Here is a 22,401-nt window from a genome sequence, read left to right on the forward strand (position 1 = left end):
ACCCATTAACTTTGGGCGCCCATGACCCTCTAGCCCTTACTATTTGATCATGTTTGGCCCTTGCCCAAATTTTTATATATATGTTTGTCTATGTATGTGGCAGTGTATATCTTGGTGTACTGTGCAGATATGTGTATCCATATGTGTGTATCTATATGTGTCACTGACCTGGTTTGCCAGTTCGCAGCTGAAACCGTATAGCAAAGAGACAACACAGCTTTAGAGGAATAACCTTTAGGAGGACCTGGAATTGTGTACAGGATCATGTGAGGTCTGTTGTGGCACGGACAGGTACTTAAATACAAAAAGTCCAAAAAACGAGTTCTAATGATCAGAGGTCAGGAGGAGACACAAAGTTAATGAATGGGTAAAATCCAAATCCAAGTAGCTTGGAGATTCAAATATTCTGGGGGCAGGGTAAAAGCAGGAACATGTACAGAACCAGCACACCAGGTGATTGTAGCCAAAGCTAAGAGCTTTTTTTATGAGTTTCCTTTTCACAAAGATGGCCTCTTCTTGAGTGTGATGTGACACCAGACTCTATAAATAATGCCTTCGGTGACAGCTTCATCTTAGCACATACTTGCAGCAGAGACTAAGGCCAGAACTCTTACCCCAGAAGTGTGTTCAGCAACAGCATGGTTTCAGGGACACAAAAACGGTGGAACAAAGCTGTTCGGAACTTTCCCATAGTTCTTTCGGCAGTGTGGCAGTGTATCTATGTGTGTGGTAGTGTGTTTCTGTTTGTATTTGTGTGTGTGGCAGTGTGCATTTGTGTATATATCACTTCTTTAGGAAAGCATATCAGTAAACTGTTAATAGCTTTCCCTTCCTTCAAGTGTGTCATCAAATAAACTAACACTTTATTGTGACAGTTGGAAGTGTGTTTGTTTTGCTTCTGTTGGAGACGACGCTCCGTTGTTAAGTATGGGTGCGTCGGATTCAAAGATTAATGATCCCTTAGGATGTATGTTAAAAAACTTTAAGAAGGGATATAATGTGTATGATTTTGGGGTAAAGATGTCTCCAACACGCCTGACTACTTTATGTAGTAGGGAATGGCCTACTTTGGTGGCTGCATGGCCACCACGTGGTAGTTTTGATCCTAATCTGGTGCAGCGTGTACACGTGGCTGTATCAGGTAGGCCTGAACTTTACAGCCAGTTTCCGTATATTGATTGTTGGAAGCGGGCCGTAAATGACTTGCCAAAATGGATCCAGGTATGCCACGAGGAGCAATGTCGCCTCATGGTGGCCAGAACTCGTTTGTCCACTAAGGCCGTGACCACGCCCATTTTGGACATGCCCCCTGAGAGAGAGATCCCTATGCCGCCCCCTTACTCCTCCTCTACAGGAAGAGGAAGAGGAGGTGCTGTTGGTAACACTACTCCCCTTGCCCCCTCCTCTAGCTTAGAGCCTAGCCCTCTTGTTGTAAACCCTCCCCTTCCGGTACCTACCTCAATTAACCCCACCTATCCGGATTTGACGTCATTCCTAGTTCCTGGTCAGGCTCCTCCCAGCCCGGCCCGGAACATTCTACTTACTGAACTCCCCTTCAGTAAAGAGAAAGTGTCCCCTTCTCCTTGTCTCACTACCCCTCGACCGGAACCCGTAACCGACATCCCCCAACGAAGCCCCATACTAACCCGACGACTGACCGGTACTCTCCAACCCGGACATTATCAAATGCCTCTCCGACTGACACCAGGCCCGACACATATTAACGGTGATGGCCAGTTACAACACGCTGATCCCGTATTTCTTTATGTTCCCTTCACTACAACTGATCTATTTAACTGGAAGACCCATAATTCCTCCTACACCGATAAACCTCAAGCCATGACAGATTTAATTACCTCCATAATCCAGACACATAATCCCACTTGGGCTGATTGCCAGCAATTGCTTATGACATTGTTTAATAACGAGGAAAGAGCACGGATAAATCAGGCAGCAATTAAAGCGCTGGAAGAAGTGGCCCACACTCAGAATCAGGCCAACCCGGCAGCATGGGCCGCAGCTCATTATCCAAATACTGATCCGAATTGGAATGTCAATGGCGCAGACATGGCCCATTTAAAAGCTTACAGGGACGCTATTATTGCTGGCATGAAAGCCGGAGGGAAAAAGGCGATTAATATGTCGAAGACGGCTGAGGTATTGCAGAAATGTGATGAGTCGCCCAGTGCCTTTTATGATCGATTATTGGAGGCATACCGGGTGTATACCCCCTTTAATCCAGAGGCTCCTGAGAATTCCCGGATGGTTAACTCTGCCTTTGTCAGCCAGGCCTACGGAGATATAAAAAGAAAGTTGCAAAAGTTAGAAGGGTTTGTAGGGATGTCTATTACTCAATTAATGGAGATAGCGAATAAGGTATATATGAATAGGGAGACAGAGACGAAAAAGGAAGAGGAGCGAAAGATGAGAAGGAAAGCAGACATGCTAGCAGTAGCTATCGCAGGCGTAGATAGAAGGGAAAAGGAAGTGTATAGGGGAACCGAGAAAGGCGAGAATAAGTGGAATAGGGAGCCGTTAAGTAGGAACCAATGCGCGTATTGTAGAGAAGAAGGGCATTGGAGAAGTGAGTGTCCACATAGGGAACAACATGAGAGAGAGAGATAGACCCAGGACAGGGTATAGCAATAATTATAGAGGCAGAGCGAGAGGGAGAGGAGGCCCTGGAGGAAATAGTGGGAATAACAGAGGTAGCGTTAGCGGAGATAGGTATTACCCAGCAGCACAGAGACCCAGAGAGAGAGAAGATAAGGACTTTGTGGGTTTGGCTGACACTGTCATGGAGGACTATTGACACCGACCGGGCTCCATCCCCCTTGGCCGAGCGGAGCCTATGGTCGATGTAGCAATAGGGGGAAAAAGGAGTTCTTTCATGATCGACACTGGTGCCGAACATTCTGTGGTGACTGACCTAGTCGCTCGTCCTTCAGGAAGAACTATCACCGTAATAGGAGAAACTGGAAGGAGTGCCGCTAAACCGGTTCTTAAAAGTCGACTCTGTACACTGGGAGGCCATGTAGTAAAACATCAGTTCCTTTACATGCCTGAATGTCCAGTCCAACTGCTAGGGCGAGATTTGTTGTCAAAATTACAAGCACAGATAACATTTCTGCCTAACGGAACGACGTCCTTGAAGTTTAATGGACCCTCAGGTATAATGACAATATCAGTACCAAAGGAAGAAGAGTAGTGACTTTATACAGTGTTGACTAGCCAAAACCCTAAGATTGATGAATCCTTGTTTAATGTACCAGGAGTATGGGCAGAGAATAACCCACCAGGACTTGCTCGCCATATCCCACCTATTCGGATTGAATTAAAGCTAGGGGTTTATCCAGTGAGCTTAAGACAATATCACATTCCACAAAAGGCAAAGAAGAACATACAGTCTTATTTGGATAAGTTCATAAGGTATGGTATCCTAAAATTCTGTACTTCCCCCTGGAACACCCCATTGTTGCCTGTTCAAAAGCCCGGGACAGATGAGTATCGCCCTGTGCAGGACTTGAGAGCAGTCAATGATGCAGTAGTAAGTATACATCCAGTTGTGCCCAATCCCTATAACCTGCTTGCTTTAATTCCGGGCGGGGCTACATACTTCACAGTTTTAGACCTCAAAGATGCCTTCTTTTGCCTTCGAATTGCTACAGAAAGCCAGTATATCTTCGCATTCCAATGGGAAAATGCTGTAATGGGCTCGAAACGCCAGATGACTTGGACAAGATTGCCCCAAGGGTTTAAGAATTCACCTACCCTATTTGGCTCAGCATTAAGTCAGGACTTACTAGATTTCAAGTCCATCCCAGGAGAATGTGTACTATTACAATACGTAGATGATTTGTTGATAGCGGCAGTTACAAGAGAGATATGTCAGCAAGCAACACATGATCTACTGGACATCCTTTGGAAGGCAGGATATAAGGTGTCCAGGAAGAAAGCCCAGTTGTGTCAGCCAACTGTCAAGTATCTGGGATTCCATATCTCTGAAGGTCAAAGGATAATGGGGCCAGAGAGAAAAGAAGCTGTTTGCCAAATACCAACACCCAAGAATAGAAGACAAGTGCGAGAGTTCTTGGGGGCAGCAGGCTTCTGTAGGATATGGATTCCCAGTTATGCGATATTGGCGAAACCCCTTTATGCAGCCATAAAAGGCACAGAACACGATCCCTTCCTGTGGACTATTGAACAGCAGAAAGCATTTGAGGATGTGAAGAAGGCATTGATGAGCGCCCCAGCATTAGGTCTACACGATCATACACGTCCATTCTACTTATACGTACACGAGCAAAGAAGAATGGCTGTGGGAGTATTGACACAGTACTTGGGATCATGGCAACGACCTGTTGCATATATGTCTAAACAACTGGATGCAGTGGCCAGTGGCCTTCCACCTTGTCTAAGAGCCGTAGCTGCCGCCGCCCTGCTGGTAGCCGAAGCTGACAAGCTCACTCTGGGTCAGGAACTCTACGTGCGAGTCCCGCACGCAGTACAGACGTTGCTAGATTATAAAGGCAATCATTGGTTCAGCAATAGCCGCATGACTAAGTATCAAGCTATGTTATGTGAGAACCCGAGAGTGCATCTTGAGACTGTTAACACCTTTAATCCAGCTACCCTTTTGCCACAACCTACTGAGAGTCAACATGATTGCCTGGAGGTGATGGATGAAGTGTTCTCAAGCAGACCGGACCTTCGTGATTTTCCCATCCAGAACCCCGATGTCCAGTACTATACGGACGGCAGTAGTTACGTGAAGGAAGGGATTCACTACGCAGGATATGCAGTGACAACTATAGACAAGGTGATAGAAGCTCGGCCGCCACTGTCAAAAGGAACATCGGCACAGAAGGCAGAACTAATTGCACTCATATGAGCGTTACAATTGGCTGAAGGATTGAGGGTGAACATCTATACGGACTCAAAGTATGCGTTTTTAACCACTCATGCCCATGGAGCCTTGTATAAAGAAAGAGGACTACTGAACTCAGAGGGTAAAGAAAGTACGCAGCTGAGATATTACAACTCTTGGAAGCCGTGTGGGAACCGAAAGAAGTTGGTATCATACATTGTCGAGCGCATCTGAAAGGTGATGGTGATGTGGTTAAAGGGAATTGGATGGCAGATAATGCAGCTAAGCATGCCACTGAATCAGTACAACAGAAGTATGTGGAGTGTATAGCTGCTCTCATACCGACCCCTCTGTCTCAATGGACTCCAATTTATACATCTCAAGAAGACGAGTGGTTAAAGACTGAAGCTGGGAAATACTTGGAGAATAAGTGGTATCAGTTAGAAGATGGAAGGATAGTTATTCCAGCATCGCTAGCCGTAGAAATTGTCCAGAATTATCACAATGGGACACATTCCGGGAGAGATAGTATGGAAGAATCTCTTAGGAAGCATTTCTACATACCAAGATTGGCCAATGTGACTCAAGCCATTGTACGAAGATGTGTGTTGTGTGCCAAAAATAACGCAAGGCAAGGTCCAGTGAAACCACCGGGAGTCCAGTATATGGGAGGACTCCCTATGTCCGATCTTCAAATAGACTACACGGTAATGCCTAAATCCGGTGGACATCGTTACCTACTAGTAGTTGTGTGTACCTACTCAGGATGGGTAGAAGCATGTCCCACTCGTACAGAGAAAGCAGGAGAAGTTGTGCGATTTCTGTTACGGGAAATAATACCCCGATATGGACTACCATGTTCTATAGGATCGGATAATGGTCCAGCCTTTGTTCACCAGTGCCTACAACAACTGACTCATATGCTCGGTATTAAGTGGAAACTTCAAACGGCATATAGGCCTCAGAGTTCTGGAAAAGTGGAAAGAATGAACAGAACTATTAAGAACCAATTGGCAAAGATGTGTCAAGAAACTCAACTTAAATGGAATGTTCTTTTGCCAATAGCTCTGTTGCGCCTTTGTAGTACACCTACCAGCAGGATGGGTCTCTCACCTTTTGAAATTATGTATGGGCGTCCACCTCCCGTACTTGGTAACTTAAGGGGGGATTTAAGTCAGTTGGGAGAAGGAATTACCCGGCAGCAGGTTGTAGAGTTGAGTAAAACAATGGGGGAGGTACAGAAATGGGTACAATATAGGTTACCTGTGAATATTTATCCACCTGTCCATTCTTATCATCCAGGAGATCAAGTTTGGATAAAGGAGTGGAACAGTGTACCGTTGGGGCCAAAGTGGAGGGGTCCTTATGTTGTTCTTTTGTCTACCCCAACAGCTATAAAGGTGGCCAAAGTGACTCAGTGGATTCATCACTCCAGGGTTAAACCAGCAGCAGTAGATTCTTGGCAAGTTACACCAGATCCTGAGAATCCCTGCAAGATCCGGTTGAAGCGTACAACTCAGTCGGAGTGACAAGGAACTATTGGGACTTTTAGAGCAGTCATAAAGATCAGCAAGTAGGTGTTTTGACGGCCATAATAAAGCCTGACCACCTACCTATGTTACATAGTCAGAGTGTCCTGAAGGGATCTCTGTGAAGAAGAGTGAGGATCGGGAAGGACTCCATTCCCTGCAGCCCTCACATCCTGGAAGCTGAGGTGCCATCGCACGGTCGAAGAATTAGGACAAAGATGTCAGGAGTGATGTGTTTGATAATGTGTATATTTGTGTTTTTGATTAATCAGGAAGGTAGAGGTGCCGACACACCAGGCTGTGAGGTTTGCATTAAGACTACAAAAACAGGTAATCATATTTCTCAGACCCTTATTTGGCATTCACAATATGAGTGTAAAGGACATGTATCTAAGTGTAGATACTTGGGTATAGATTATAGTGTATGCCATCTAAGAACAGGAGAACCTAAATGTTTCAGTCCAGAGTATCAACCCCGTACAATTTGGTTGACTATTCGGAATGGAGACTCACAGGGGACCCTGATAAATAAGACCATACTAGAAACCATACATTCTTCAGGTGTTTTGCTATTTGATGCATGTAAGGCGATATCAGGTGGTAGAAAACCGTGGAATGTATGTGGGGATCTTAAATGGGAAAGAACTTATGGGTCTAACGATAAGTATATTTGCCCCAGTAGTAAGAACAAATACATAGATCCAAAATGCCCAAATAAAGATTATAATTATTGTCCGTATTGGTCCTGTGTAGGGTGGGCAACCTGGGGACAGACAGTAGATAAGGATATGATTGTTACTAAGTTGCCTACCAAACCATATTGTAAGTCTATGGAGTGTAACCCAGTCCATATACTTATCAATGACCCAGAACTTATTTGGGTTCCAGATATATGGAACAGGTTTGGATCCTGGGACAATATTATTTATAGGGATAGAGACCGATACTGTGGCAACCCAGACTAATCAGGTCTTCCATTCCTTCTATGAGGAGATGAGTGTGGAAAATAAGATCCCCCATAACGCGAAGAACTTATTTATTGATTTAGCCGAAAGTATTGCTGGTAGTCTTAATGTAACCAACTGCTATGTGTGTGGAGGTACTAATATGGGAGACCAATGGCCTTCGGAAGCAAAGGAGGTAATGTATTCCGGTTCTGAGACAATTGAACAATTAATAGATTCTCAAACTGATTATCAAATGAGTGTTAGAGGTAAATCTGAGTGGCGATTAAAGACCTCCATTATAGGTTATGTTTGCATAGCAAGAAAAGGAATAATGTTTACTGCTTTATCTGTAGGAGAATTGACTTGTCTAGGGCAAAGAGCTTATGATGATGATACAAAAGATACAACTTGGTGGTCAGCTTCAAATGTCTCAGAACCACCTAATCCGTTTGCAAGTTATACCAATTTAAAGGATGTGTGGTTTGACTTATCTGCTACATCTAGTTGGAAAGCTCCGGCAAATTTGTACTGGATCTGTGGTAAGAAAGCCTATTCGGAGTTACCACAGGACTGGGAAGGGGCATGTGTATTAGGTATGCTCAAACCATCCTTCTTCTTGTTGCCAATTGAAACAGGAGAGACTTTGGGAGTTAAAGTATATGATGTGAATCATAGAAAGAAAAGAGGACCCCTAGAGATAGGTACCTGGGAGGATAATGAGTGGCCCCCCCAGCGTATTATAGATTATTATGGGCCAGCTACGTGGGCAGAGCATGGTACTTTTGGATATAGAACCCCAATATATATACTCAACCGTATCATAAGGTTACAGGCAGTGGTTGAGATAATTACCAATGAAGCATCGGAAGCGCTCAATCTCCTAGCAAAGCATAACACTAGGATGAGGACAGCAGTCTACCAAAATAGATTAGCCTTGGATTACCTATTGGCAGTAGAGGGAGGTTTATGTGGGAAGTTTAATTTAAGCAATTGTTGTCTTCAAATAGATGATGAAGGGCAAGCAATAGCTGAGCTTACTAGCCATATGGTTAAACTAGCACATGTGCCTACTCAAGTATGGAAAGGGTATAATCCGAGTAGTTGGTTTGGTAACTGGTATGAGCAGCTTGGAGGACTCAAGGCATTGGTAGGTGGAGTCATACTAATCTTGATGTTGTGCCGTCTCCTGCCATGTGCGATTCCTTTGGTAGTTAGGTCTGTGCAGAGCATTATAGAGAATATAGCAGAGAGAAAGGCCGCTGCACAGATAATGGCTGTTTATAGGTATGAGGCTCTAAATCAAGGCGAACATGTACAGGAAGAGGAATGCTGAGGGATTCGTATCTTTAGAGAGTCGCAAAGTCTGGTCTGGTTTATAGCAACTTGAGGTGTAAGCAAACTCAGATTAAGTGATGCATCTGGAATTATCTCTATACCCTCTGTTCCTGTGTGTCCAACTGCTCTTGTTGCAAATACTTGTCTGTTATACAGCGCTGCAGAATTTGTTGGTTGTTTATAAATAATAATAATAATAATAGGTTTAGCAGTGTGGAGCTGTATGTTTAAATTTGTATCTGTGAGGAATGCATGAGAGTGGGAAAGTGCATCTGTGTGTGTGTATTAGTATGTATCTGTATGAATGTTTGTATATGCATTAGTGTCTCCTGGCCATTGGAAGGGGGAGCCTGGCAAATGATTTTACATGGTGCCCCAAGAGTTCTCATGGCACCCATGCTTGCATTTACTTGGACTGCATCATTCTATTCTGCAGAGAGCTTTCTAGAATGCCTAACTTAATATCAGGCCAATTTCACACCGATTGTGTGTGGTGTGTACTTGTGACTGTGTTGTATTTGACAGTGAATGTGGCAATGACTGTAAGTGAATGTGTGCTGTTAACTGTGTGTGTCAGCATGTGTGACTGTATGTGACATAGCGTGTATGACTGTGCGTATGTGACTGTGTGTCAGGAACTGTGTGTGAATGTGTGTATGTGACTACTTATCCATGTTTGGTGTGAGTATGATTTTATGTCACTGTGTATGAATGTGGTAGGGGGAAGGGGAGGGGGCAAAAAATGTAAAAGGGTTAAGAAACAGCCATGAGGTGACATAAGTTAAGAGGCATAATAGATGGCAAAAGCAGCACAGAGAGACAAAAGGATGAATGAAGAATTTAGAGAAACACACAAGTGATTGGGTGAACACAAAATAAAAAACATTCTACCCCAGGGTGAGGGTGACAAGCCTTATGTATGTATTTCAATCTTCCTTTCTAGATGTTAATTGGATTTGTTATTTATGCACACCAGAACACCCAAGGGTAAACCTTTATGTGCTTAAAACAGCAAATTTGAATGTAGAATTTTGTTGTTTAAAACTTGAACTAATTTTAGAGTGGAATTTTGATAAGTTCCCATTAGGACTTTCAATAAGTAAACATTACATGCAGTATTTCTTGGGAAGATGTTCTATAATATATCGTAATTTCTCTCTTGTAGGCTTAGACATTTTTTGAAGAAAACACTTCAAACCTCATCAACCAAGGAAACAGAAAAATGTGAAGGTAAGAAGAGAACAGTTAAATATACTTTAATTCATAGTAAATAAACAATAAAACTTGCAGATAACTGGATTTAATGCTACTGTGTTGCTCTAACATCTAGGGAACTAGATTTTCATACTGTTGTCATTCCTTACAGGGTTATACACTAGACGTCGGATTTTGTCCTTGTAGCAGTACTTACCCTTTCCAGGGGCCGGCCGGGGTCCTCTGTTCAAGCCGCGCGCAGCCCTGCTGCTGCACAAGCCGCGCGCGGCTCATCCGACGGCTACAACAGGAAGGCGGGCAGTGACCGCGAGAAGCGGTCACGTGTCCCGCATGACTCTAAGTGCGCGCCGCGGGTCTCGGGCGCGCTCGTAAAGGGAAAGTGGGAGCATAAATTGACATAGGCCTCCCATTGGTCCCTGTCATGCCACACTCCCCATACACTTACCTTTTGGGGGCGTGGATGTGACAGGGACCAATCAAAATAGATGTTAAGATATATATACTCACCTCTTTCCCTTAGTTCCTTGCCCTATCGTGGTTTCTGTTTCAGTTCCCTTTAGCGCTTGTTGTATTCAGTTGTGTTCCTTCGTACTTGACCTTGGCTTTGTTTTCTGACTACGTTATCTCTTTATCCTTATCTGTTCTGTTTGCCGGCTTGCTGTTTACTGTGTACCAGACCCCGGCTAGTCTTAGTTTACGCTGTCTCTTTGTGCCCTTGACCTCGGATCGCTCCTGACTCTGTACTTCTCCTATATATAGGTCCGGTCCGGTAGACGTATCTCCCCTCTGTGTTGTCTTCTGTTTAGTTGAATCCTGCGTGTTGGGGTATATTTTCGTTACATTACGATAGGGCCATGGACCACGCAGATTTAGCTCAGCAGATGGCGTCTCATGAGGCTAGATTTGTAGAGCAGGATCACCGTATGGATCAGATAGCCCAGGCTCTCCAGACGCTCTTATCTAGAACTATTCCAGCAACCACACCTAACCCTCCTACAACTCTTCTTCCTGAAGTATCTACTTTGCCCAATACTTCGGCCCATTTAACACCTCCTCCTAGGTATGGAGGGGACTCTAAGACATGCAGAGGTTTCATTAATCAAATAGAATTCCACTTTGAGATGTATCCACGTTCCTTTCCCACAGAAAGGTCTAAGGTGGGGTTCCTTATGCACCAACTTACCGATAAAGCACTTGAGTGTGCAAATCCTATTTGGGAGGCTAATGGACCTATGGTGCATGATTTCAATAGTTTTCTTACGGCTTTTCGTAGAACTTTTGACACAACGAAAAGGTCAAAAAATGCCGCAAGAGCATTAATGAGAATTAAACAGGGTTCTAGGTCTGTGGCTGACTATGCTATTCAGTTTCGTACCCTTGCTTCACAGGTAGATTGGACCAACAATGGGTTAACTACTGCATTCATGGAAGGTTTATCTGACATTATATTGGATGAGGTAGCAGCTAAGGAGCTTCCTGTTGCATTAGAGGACCTTATTGACTACCTCATTGATATAGATAATAGGATTCGTGACAGGCTCTATACTAAGAACAGGAATAGACGTTTGGTTACACCTATTAACCCCATAGTTGATAAACCTGAGAGTGTTAAAGTATCTGAGGAGGAACCCATGCAATTAGGGGTTGCCAAACTCTCTGATACTGAAAAATTACATAGGAGAAGGGACGGACTCTGCCTATACTGTGGTAGGAGAGACCATATGGCAAAGGAATGTCCTTTGCTTCCGGAAAACTCTCGCACCTAAGACCTTATAGGGGACTGGCCTTGGGTGTGATATCTAAGTCTCCTAAATTGCCTCCTAACCGTTTGCTTCTCCCTGTTTCTTTACATATGGGAGAGAGCTGCATAGCTGAGCACATATACGCTCTGGTTGACTCCGGGGCAGCTGAAAATTTCATAGACTCTGGTTTTGTCAAGAAAAACAACATTCCCATCAGAGAGAAGGAGATACCTTTGCCCGTTGAGGCCATAGATGGTAGACCATTAAGTTGCACAGTTACACATGTATACAGGGGTTTTACACTTTGAAACCATTCGGTTCCAGGTCATCACCTCTCCCTCTTCTCACGTCGTGTTAGGGTACCCATGGTTACGTGCTCACAATCCCATTTTCGACTGGGAGTCAGGGCAAATAAAATCATGGAGCGAAGCCTGCCACGAGTCTTGTAATATTGAAATCACCGCTTTGTATTCTATTAATGTTCCAACTACTCCTCCTTTGTCTACTGTAATACCCCCTCAGTACTTATTTCTCAAGACTGTCTTCGATAAAAGGGAGGCTGACAAATTACCACCTCACAGACCCTACGATTGTGCTATCGATTTATTGCCTGGCACTATACCTCCAAAGGGCAGGGTGTTCAAGAAAACCGTGTCATGGAAGAATATATTAAGGAATCACTAGAAAAGGGGTTTATTAGGAGATCCTCTTCTCCGGCTGGAGCGGGGTTCTTCTTTGTATCAAAGAAAGAAGGTGATTTAAGACCGTGTATCGATTATAGAGGTCTAAATAAAATCACCATCAAAAATGCATACCCTATACCTTTAATCACGGAATTATTTGACAGGTTAAAACATGCTACTGTATTCAGTAAATTGGATCTTAGAGGTGCATACAATTTAATACGTATTAAGAAAGACCACGAATGGAAGATGGCATTCAACACTAGATCTGGCCATTACGAGTATACTGTGATGCCATTTGGTCTATGTAATGCTCCAGCAGTATTTCAAGAATTTATTAATGACGTCCTAAGAGACTTTATTCACACATTTGTAATCGTGTACTTGGACGACATATTAATATACTCTACAGATTTACACACTCATCACAGACATGTTACAACAGTTCTGAAGACCCTTCTTGCTAATGGTCTTTATTGTAAACTGGAAAAATGTCTATTCGACCAATCTGAAGTCCAGTTTTTGGGATATTTGATTTCTGCTACAGGTTTTCATATGGATCCCCAGAAGCTTTCTGCTGTCATAGAATGGCCTCTACCACAAGGTTTGAAAGCCATTCAACGTTTTCTTGGTTTCTCTAACTATTATAGACACTTTATTAAAGGTTTTTCCTCTATTGTAGCGCCTATCACCCGTATGACAAAAAAGGATGGCAATACTTGTGTCTGGTCTCCTGAGGCACTTCAGGCTTTTGAATTTCTTAAAACTACGTTCGCATCTGCACCTATTTTACAGCATCCTGTCCCTTCACTGCCCTACATTCTTGAAGTTGATGCTTCCGATATCGGGGTAGGTGCTGTCTTATCCCAAAGAGAGTCGCCTGAAAAGCCATTGCATCCTTGTGGCTTATTTTCCAAACAAATGTCCAAGGCAGAAAAGAATTATGATGTGGGTAATCGCGAACTCCTTGCTATTATTTTAGCACTTAAAGAATGGAGAAATTTTTTAGAAGGAAATAAGGATCCCATCCTCATATTTACGGATCACAAGAACCTATCCTACCTTAGTGAGGCTAAAAGATTGTCTTCTAGGCAGGCTAGGTGGTCACTGTTTTGTCCCATTTCAATTATATTATCACCTATATGCCAGGTGATCGTAACACTAAAGCAGACGCTCTGTCCAGACAGTTCGAAACTGCTGACAAACAGGAGATTGATGTTACTCCTGTCATTCCCCCAGACAGGATAATAGCTACTACTATTTTGTCTATTTCCTCGTCCCTCTTACAGACCATACAAGCGAAACAAAGCATGGCACCTAGCGAGAAGCCTACTGATAAACTATTTGTTGATGTTCCCGAGAGACGGGATATTCTGTCGTTGTATCATGACACTAAGACTGCTGGACATCCTGGTATTTCCAAAATGGTGTCAGCTGTTTCTCAGTATTTTTGGTGGGATTCTTTGCGCAAGGATGTCACCGACTATATAGGTGCTTGTACTACTTGTGCCTGTATGAAATCTTCTCGTAGAGTTCCTTGTGGGCTCTTGCATCCGTTACCCGTTCCCGAGAGACCTTGGTCTAACCTGTCCATGGATTTTATTGTTGAATTACTCCCTTCGAATGGTAACACAGTTATCCTAATGATAGCTCAGATGGCTCACTTTGTGTCTCTTCGCAAGCTGCCCACGTCTAAGGAACTGGCACTTATCTTCACTAGAGAGGTGTTTCGGTTGCATGGCATTCCCGTATCTATTGTGTCCGATAGGGGTAGCCAATTTATTTCCAGGTTCTGGAAAGCCTTTTGTTCGGAAATGGGTATTACTCTCTCATTTTCTTCCGCTTACCACCCCCAGTCTAATGGAGCTGCTGAACGTGCCAATACATCTCTGGAGCAGTACCTTCGTTGTTTCGTATCCCACCATCAGAACAATTGGGCTGACCTTCTTCCTTGGGCTAAGTTTGCTCGGAATAACGCTACTCATGATTCTTCCAGCAAAAGTCCTTTTTTACGTTGTCTATGGCCAGCATCCCGTTGTTCTTCCGGCTGCTTTCTCCTCACAGGGCATGCCAGTTCTGGATGAGCATTTGGCTGGTTTGCGTAACACTTGGGAGCAGGTTCAGTGTTCTTTGGTGGATTCCGCTGCTCGCCAGAAGGTGCAGGCTGTCAAGCATCGCAGGGCGGCTCCTTCTTATGTCGTGGGGGACAGGGTTTTGCTTTCCACGCGTAATATTCGCCTCCGGGTGCCTTCTATGAAATTGGCTCCCCGCTTGATTGGTCCTTATCGTGTTTTGCATAAGGTTAATCCTGTTTCGTATGCCTTGGGTCTTCCTAAAAATCTGCGTATTCCTAATGTCTTTCACACTTAATTGTTGAAGCCTTACGTACGCAACCGCTATACTCGGCATACTCCTCCTCCCCCTCCTGTCTCTGTGGAGGGTCATGAGGAGTTTGAAGTTTCTGCCGTTCTTGACTCTCGTTTCCTTAGAGGTCGACTTCAATACCTTGTGCATTGGAAGGGCTATGGGCCTGAGGAGCACAGTTGGATTTCCGCTGACGCTGTTCACGTTCCTCACCTTGTGCGTTCCTTCCATTCTCGTTTTCCTGCCAGGCCTGGCCCTCCCCGCTCGGAGGGCGTGTCCTCGGGGGGGGGGGTACTGTAGCGGTACTTACCCTTTCCAGGGGCCGGCCGGGGTCCTCTGTTCAAGCCGCGCGCGACCCTGCTGCAACACGCGCGCGGCTCATCCGACGGCTACAACAGGAAGGCGGTCAGTGACCGCGAGAAGTGGTCACGTGTCCCGCCTGACTCTAAGAGCGTGCCGCGGGTCTCGGGCGCGCTCTTAAAGGGACAGTGGGAGCCTAAATTGGCAAAGGCCTCCCATTGGTCCCTGTCATGCCACACTACCCATACACTTACCTTTTGGGGGTGTGCAAGTGACAGGGACCAATCAAAATAGATGTTAAGATATATATACTCACCTCTTTCCCTTAGTTCCTTGCCCTATCGTGGTTTCTGTTTCAGTTCCCTTTAGCGCTTGTTGTATTCAGTTGTGTTCCTTCGTACTTGACCTTGGCTTTGTTTTCTGACTACGTTATCTCTTTATCCTTATCTGTTCTGTTTGCCGGCTTGCTGTTTACTGTGTACCAGACCCCGGCTAGTCCTAGTTTACGCTGTCTCTTTGTGCCCTTGACCTCGGATCGCTCCTGACTCTGTACTTCTCCTATATACGTCAAGTCCGGCCACTCTAGGTCCGGTAGACGTATCTCCCCTCTGTGTTGTCTTCTATTTAGTTGAATCCTGCGTGTTGGGGTATATTTTCGTTACAGTCCTAAATTCTACCAAATTCCGTCTGCATTGGCAATTCTCATATTTACTAAAGCTAAATGGGGTCAGGATTCAGTGAGTCTGACAGATTCTGTAACACTGGTTCAGATGAATTCAGAAAATCATTCATTTTTGCATCTCAACCAATCTACAGCACACAAGAAGCATTGCCTGATGTGAATGATGCCTCGCACAAAAGAGCTCTTAGAAGACCTACAATTAAGAATTGTTGACTTGCATAAAGCTGGAAAGAGTTATAAAAGTATCTTCAAAAGACTTGCTGTTCATCAGTCCACGGTAAGACAAATTGTCTATAAATGGAGAAAGTTCAGCACTGCTACTACTCTCCCTAAGAGTGGCCGTCCTGTAAAGATGACTGCAAGAGCACAGCGCAGACTGCTCAATGAGGTGAAGAAGAATCCTAGAGTGTCAGCTAAAGACTTACAAAAGTCACTGGCAAATGCTAACATCCCTGTTAGCGAATCTACAATATGTAAAACACTAAACAAGAATGGATTTCATGGGAGGATACCACAGAGGAAGCCACTGCTGTCCAAACAAAACATTGCTGCACGTTTACAGTTTGCACAAGAGCACCTGGATGTTCCACAGCAGTACTGGCAAAATATTCTGTGGACAGATGAAACCAAAGTTGATTTGTTGGGAATAAACACACAACACTACGTGTGGCGAAAAAGAGGCACAGCACACCAACATCAAAACCTCATCCCAACTGTGAAGTATGGTGGTGGGGGCATCATGGTTTGGGGCTGCTTTGCTGCGTCAGGGCCTGGACGGATTGCTATCATCAAAGGAAAAATGAATTCCCAAGTTTATCAAGACATTTTTCAGGAGAACTTAAGGCCATCTGTCTACCAGCTGAAGCTCAACAGAAGATGAGTGTTGCAACAGGACAATGACCCAAAGCATAGAAGTAAATCAACAACAGAATGGCTTAAGCAGAAGAAAACACGCCTTCTGAAGTGACCCAGTCAGAGTCCTGACCTTAACCCGATTGAGATGCTGTGGCATGACCTCAAGAAAGTGATTCACAACAGACATCCTAAGAATATTGCTGAACTGAAACAGTTCTGTAAAGAGGAATGGTCAAGAATTACTCCTGACCGTTGTGCACGTCTGATCTGCAACTACAGGAAACGTTTGGTTAAAGTTATTGCTGCCAAAAGAGGTTCAACCAGTTATTAAATCCAAGGGCTCACATACTTTTTCCACCAGCACTGTGAATGTTTACATGGTGTGTTCAATAAAAACATGGCAACATTTCATTCTTTGTGTGTTATTAGTTTAAGCAGACTGTGATTGTCTATTTTTGTGACTTAGATGATGATGATCAGATCACATTTTATGGTAGGGTGTGGAACTGCACTCTATCCCTTTAAGCAGTATGTAGCTGGGTGCAACTCAGACAGTCTCAGTACCAGAGACCAAAATGCTGAATAACAAAATAGAAAAGTCGAGGCAATCCAAGGTGGAGTGGGTTCAATAAAATTGCCAGATCACATTTTATGACCAATTTGTGCAGAAATCCATATCATTCCAAAGGGTTCACATACTTTTTCTTGCAACTGTATATATAATAACTATATGTATTGTATATAAATATTATTATAACATACAAATAATAAGTAATTTAAATTAAATAAAAACGTAAAAATAATAATACATTTTTAAAAATATATATATATATCTATATGACATTTTATTCTAACTGTATTTTGATAGTAATATATATATATATTTATTTCAAAATACACTTAGAATGAAATTGTATATATATCTATGTATACATAAATAAAAATAATATGAAATATACATACCGTATGTCCATATACAAAATGACATAAATAATTATATAAATATACATGTAGACTTCAAATATATAACTATGCATATATATTTAAATTTTATGTGCGTATTTATGTAATATTTTTATATAATTAAGTAATTTTATTGATTGCAATTTGAGGTAACTGCCTGCCAACCCAGGCCGAAAGTCCAGAGAATTTAATTTGCTAGCACTATATTTTACCCTGTAACTTTCTATGACACCCTAAAACCTGTACATGGGGGGTAATGTTTTACTCGGGAGACTTCGCTGAACACAAATATTAGTGATTCAAAACAGTAAAACATATCACAGCGATGATATTGTCAGTGAAAGTGACTTGTTTTTGCATTTTTCACACACAAACAGCACTTTTACTGATGATATAATTGTTGTGATATGTTTTCCTCTTTTGAAACACTAATATTTGTGTTCATCAAAGTCTCGCGAGTATAACAGTACCCCCCATGTACAGGTTTTATAGCGTTTTTGAAAGTTACAGGGTCAAATATATGGGTCAAATATTTTTACATTGAAAAAGGCCAGGTTGGTTACGTTGCTTTTGAGAGCGTATGGTAGCCCAGGAATGAGAATTACCCCCATGATGGCATACCATTTGTAAAATAAAACAACCCAAGGTATTGCAAATGGGGTATGTTCAGCCTTTTTATAGTAGCCACTTAGTCACAAACACTGGCCAAAATTAGCGTTCAATTTAGTTTTTTACTTTTTTCACACACAAACAAATATGAATGCTAACTTTGGCCACTGTTTTCGACTAAGTGGCTACTAAAAAAGACCGGACATACGCCATATTAAATACCCTGGGTTGTCTACTTTAAAAATATATACATGTGGGATATTATTCAGAGATTTATGACAGATAATAGTGTTACAATGTAACTATTGATACATTTAAAAAATGTATGTTTTGAAACCGCAATATCCCACTTGTACCTATAGCCCTATAACTTGCATAGATCACCTTTGTAGATGAGTAAAAGATTTTTCAAGTAAAAGTCAAAAAACATGTATTTTTTTATTTATTTTTTATCATTTTTTTTATTTATTTTTAATTAAATTATATGAGATTATATAAATAATGGTATGTAAAGAAAGCCCCTTTTGTCCTGAAAAAAACAATATATAATTTGTATGGGAACAGTAAATGAGAGAGTGGAAAATTACAGCTAAACACAAACACCACAAAAGTGTAAAAAGAGGCCTGGTCGCAAATGTACAACATTGCAAAACAGTCCAGTCCTTAAGGGGTTAAACAACATTGATAATTATATATGCCATTTAATTTAATATTTTTTATATTTTATACACATAAATAATTGAATAACCCGATGATATGCACAGTAGTGCATAACAATGAAAATGTTATATGTCATACATTAATAGTATTACTTAACTACCATGTTTTGTGTATATTTTTACACATTTTTTAGAGCCACCGATAGATATCACATCAAAAATGTCAAGAAATGAGTATTATTTTACAAAAGATATGCAACTTCTTCCCTCAAAACGAAGAGAAGTACTAGCACTATGCAAGGAAGTTCAATATTTGGAAGAAAAAATCTACAAAAACATGAGTCATGCAGTAAATTCTGAGACAACAGCACAATATATCAAAGATATACAGGTACAGTCCTAACACTATGGGATTTACCACAGTACAGTCAAATGTAGAACATGCCAATAGGAATCATTTTGGGTATGATGTGTGTGTTTCTGAAACTTGTGCTGCACAGTAGACTTGGAGATTTTTTTTTTTAACGGAACTGCAATTGTTTGAATTTGGGATGATCACAAAATGCAAGAACCTCAGGGAAATCAAGCCCGAACATGTTAATTTTTATTCATAGAAACATAGAAACCTAGAATGTGACAGCAGATAAGAACCATTGGCCCACCTAGGCTTCCCGATTTTCTAAATACTTTCATTAGTCCCTAGCCTTATCTTAAAGGGATGCTCTGATGCCAGGAAAACAAATCCCTCCCTCCCACCGTCCCACGTCACTGAAGGGGTTCAAACCCCTTCAGCCACTTACCTAAATCCACGCCAATGCTCCTCGGCGCTGGGTCAGGCTCCCCCCCCTCTCCTCGCCCGCCAACTATAGAAACATAGAATATGACGGCAGATAACCATTCGGCCCATCTAGTCTGCCCAATTTTTAAATACTTTCCTTATTCCCTGGCCTTATCTTATAGTTAGGATAGCCTTATGCATATCCCACGCATGCTTAAACTCCTTTATTGTGTTAACCTCTACCACTTCAGCTGGAAGGATATTCCATGCATCCACTACCCTCTCAGTAAAGTAATACTTCCTGATATTATTTTTAAACCTTTGCCCCTCTAATTTAAAACGATGTCCTCTTGTTGTGGGAGTTTTTCTACTTTTAAATATAGTCTCCTCCTTTACTGTGTTGATTCCCTTTATGTATTTAAATGTTTCTATCATATCCCCCCTGTCTCGTCTTTCCTCCAAGCTATACATGTTAAGTTCCTTTAACCTTTCCTTGTAAGTGTTGTCCTGTAATCCATGAACCAGCTTAATAGCCCTTCTCTGAACTCTCTCTGTAGCGGAATGCAGTAAGCCTGTCCTGCAAAATGCCTGTGTGACTATATTCGTTATAATTTTGCCTGTGTTGAATTGCTATTCGTCTATTTAAAGTGTGAATTGTATGTTATTCGGTAGTTTCCATCCGTACTATATGCTTATGGAAACTACCGAATGGAGGGACCACCCCGGAGAGAAGTGTGCCAGCAATTAAGGTTCACATTCCTTCCAAACCGCAAGTTAACCGGCTCATTAACATTGTATCTGGGTGGCCGCCATTCGGCATGCGTACACGTGGCGGCGGCCATCTTACGCTTGAAAATCTCAGCGGTGTTTGGTCGTCGAGTGTCTGGAACTCAAATCGGACACTCAAACAACCAAACACCGCTGAGACCTCCAGAGCTCCGTAACTGCAGAACGGAGAGACCTAACGAATCCCCATTCGGTAGTAACAAAGTACCGAATGAGGGAATCACTATCTAGGTGAATTAAAGTATGGATGGCAATTATAAATGTCTGTTTTAACTGCCGAACGGAGACCGACCACAGGGCCCATTCTCATGGAACCCTTTTCGGATACCAACTCGTGTGCGGTCGGTCAAACTTCACCTTCCTGTAACTACCGAACCACTGGTCCGATCTGGGTGAATTTTGGATATTATATTCACCCAGATCAGGGCTACCTAGCGGTACCCTAATATTAAGGATATGTGATGGTTTAGGGGTACATCCAAGTTTGGGGTAAAGTACTGTACAAGTTAAGGGGATTATGACTCACTCTGAGGGGAGGAGATGTGTGGGAGGTAACAAGCACTGTATTGGTTACTGTCATAATTACTGTAGTTCCCTCCCTTGCATGGGAGCAGGCTTTATAAGAAACCTTGGAATAAACGATTGTGAGTTCTACTCCTGAAACTGTGTGTCGTCCAGTTATTGGGAGTGCTGTGGGGATATTGCTGTACCTCTTTACCTGCTGGAAACTCTGCTGTGGATTTACTAATGACTTGTTCCTGAGCCTTCCTTGGATCTAAAGTGGAGAATAGCTGTGAGAAATCAGCTCTCCGCTACATTGGTTGGCAGCGCTGGGATCCAGACTCACAGAGGAACAAGGATTAATGGAGAGTGACCTTTCTACGCTAAAGAGAACCACATTGAAAGACCTTCTGGAAGCGAAAGGTGTTTCTGCCAGCAGCAAATCCAAAGCAACGCTTATCACCGAAGTAATGGCAGAGTACAGAGCAGAAGAGGTCCAGGCCACGGAACAAAGACCTGAAACAGAACAGGAGGAGTTCCAAAGGCATTTACAATTCAGACTGGCCTTTTATGGGGAAAACCCACCAACAGAGATCATCTCTAAAACAATGACAGAGGTGCAAGAGTTTGTGATGAGAAACAGGAGACCACAAACACCGGAAAGAAGTGCAGCAGGAGCTGTGACACAAGAGGGTAAGCCCAAAATTCCCTATCAAGCTTTTAAAGCGTATGTCGAAGCAGAGGAGGATATAGATGCCTTCCTCCAAGACTTTGAAAGACTGTGTACGCTGCATAACATACCAAGGGAAGAGTGGGTACCCATATTAGCAGGACGGCTGTCAGGAAGGGCAGCTGAAGCTTACCGCACTGTACCTGATGTTGAAATTAGGAACTATAGCCGGGTAAAAGAGATTATCCTGGCCCGGTATGCAATAACACCAGAGGCATACCGGAGGCGCTTCAGGGAATTGAAAAAGGCGGACAAAGATTCGCACGCAGAGTGGGCTTGCCGACTAGAAAGGGCAGCTCTTGGGTGGATGCAGTCGAGTAAAGCGCGGTCCATGGAGGACTTGTTACAAATGCTGCTGTTGGAGTAGTTTTATGAGGGGATATCCTCAGAACTACAGGAATGGGTGAGGGATCGTAACCCCACCACCCTCACCGAGGCTGCCAAAAAGGCAGATGATTTTATGGACGCTCGCAGACAAACCAAGGCAGTGAGTACCAAACCTGCCATGCGGCCACTAGGGGGGAATTCCTTCTCTCCTAACCCTCAACCCCCACCAAGACAACTTCCTCCACCAGCACCAGCAGCAGCGCAGCAGAGATACCGCACACCTGCTTCTGTGCAATGCCACCGATGCCAGAAGTGGGGACATTTCCAACGAGATTGTCCGCAGTCTAGAGACCGCACCACCTGGATCCGACCAGGGCCTCCACCACCACCACCGAGAGCAGCAGCGCATCACTACCAGGACGAGGTACCACTTCCCTACAGCTCTGCCGTTCCAGTCACGACTGTGGAACAGTGGGAAGTGCTACATGAGGCCAACCCCTTACAAGCACAGGCGGATAATCGACAGCAC

General features: G+C 43.2%; 1 protein-coding gene across 1 annotated transcript in view; it reads left to right on the forward strand.

Annotated features, from left to right (window-relative positions):
* Positions 1 to 22,401, forward strand: part of C2H6orf118 (chromosome 2 C6orf118 homolog) — an 87,632-nt gene that overhangs the window by 32,740 nt on the left and 32,491 nt on the right. Inside the window, exons 6-7 of the mRNA XM_063441223.1 lie at positions 9,844 to 9,908; positions 18,945 to 19,141. Of these exons, the coding sequence (XP_063297293.1) occupies positions 9,844 to 9,908; positions 18,945 to 19,141 (262 nt within the window). The remainder of the gene's footprint in view (positions 1 to 9,843; positions 9,909 to 18,944; positions 19,142 to 22,401) is intronic.

The sequence above is a fragment of the Pelobates fuscus genome, chromosome 2, assembly GCF_036172605.1.
Source record: "Pelobates fuscus isolate aPelFus1 chromosome 2, aPelFus1.pri, whole genome shotgun sequence".
Lineage (NCBI taxonomy): Eukaryota > Metazoa > Chordata > Amphibia > Anura > Pelobatidae > Pelobates > Pelobates fuscus.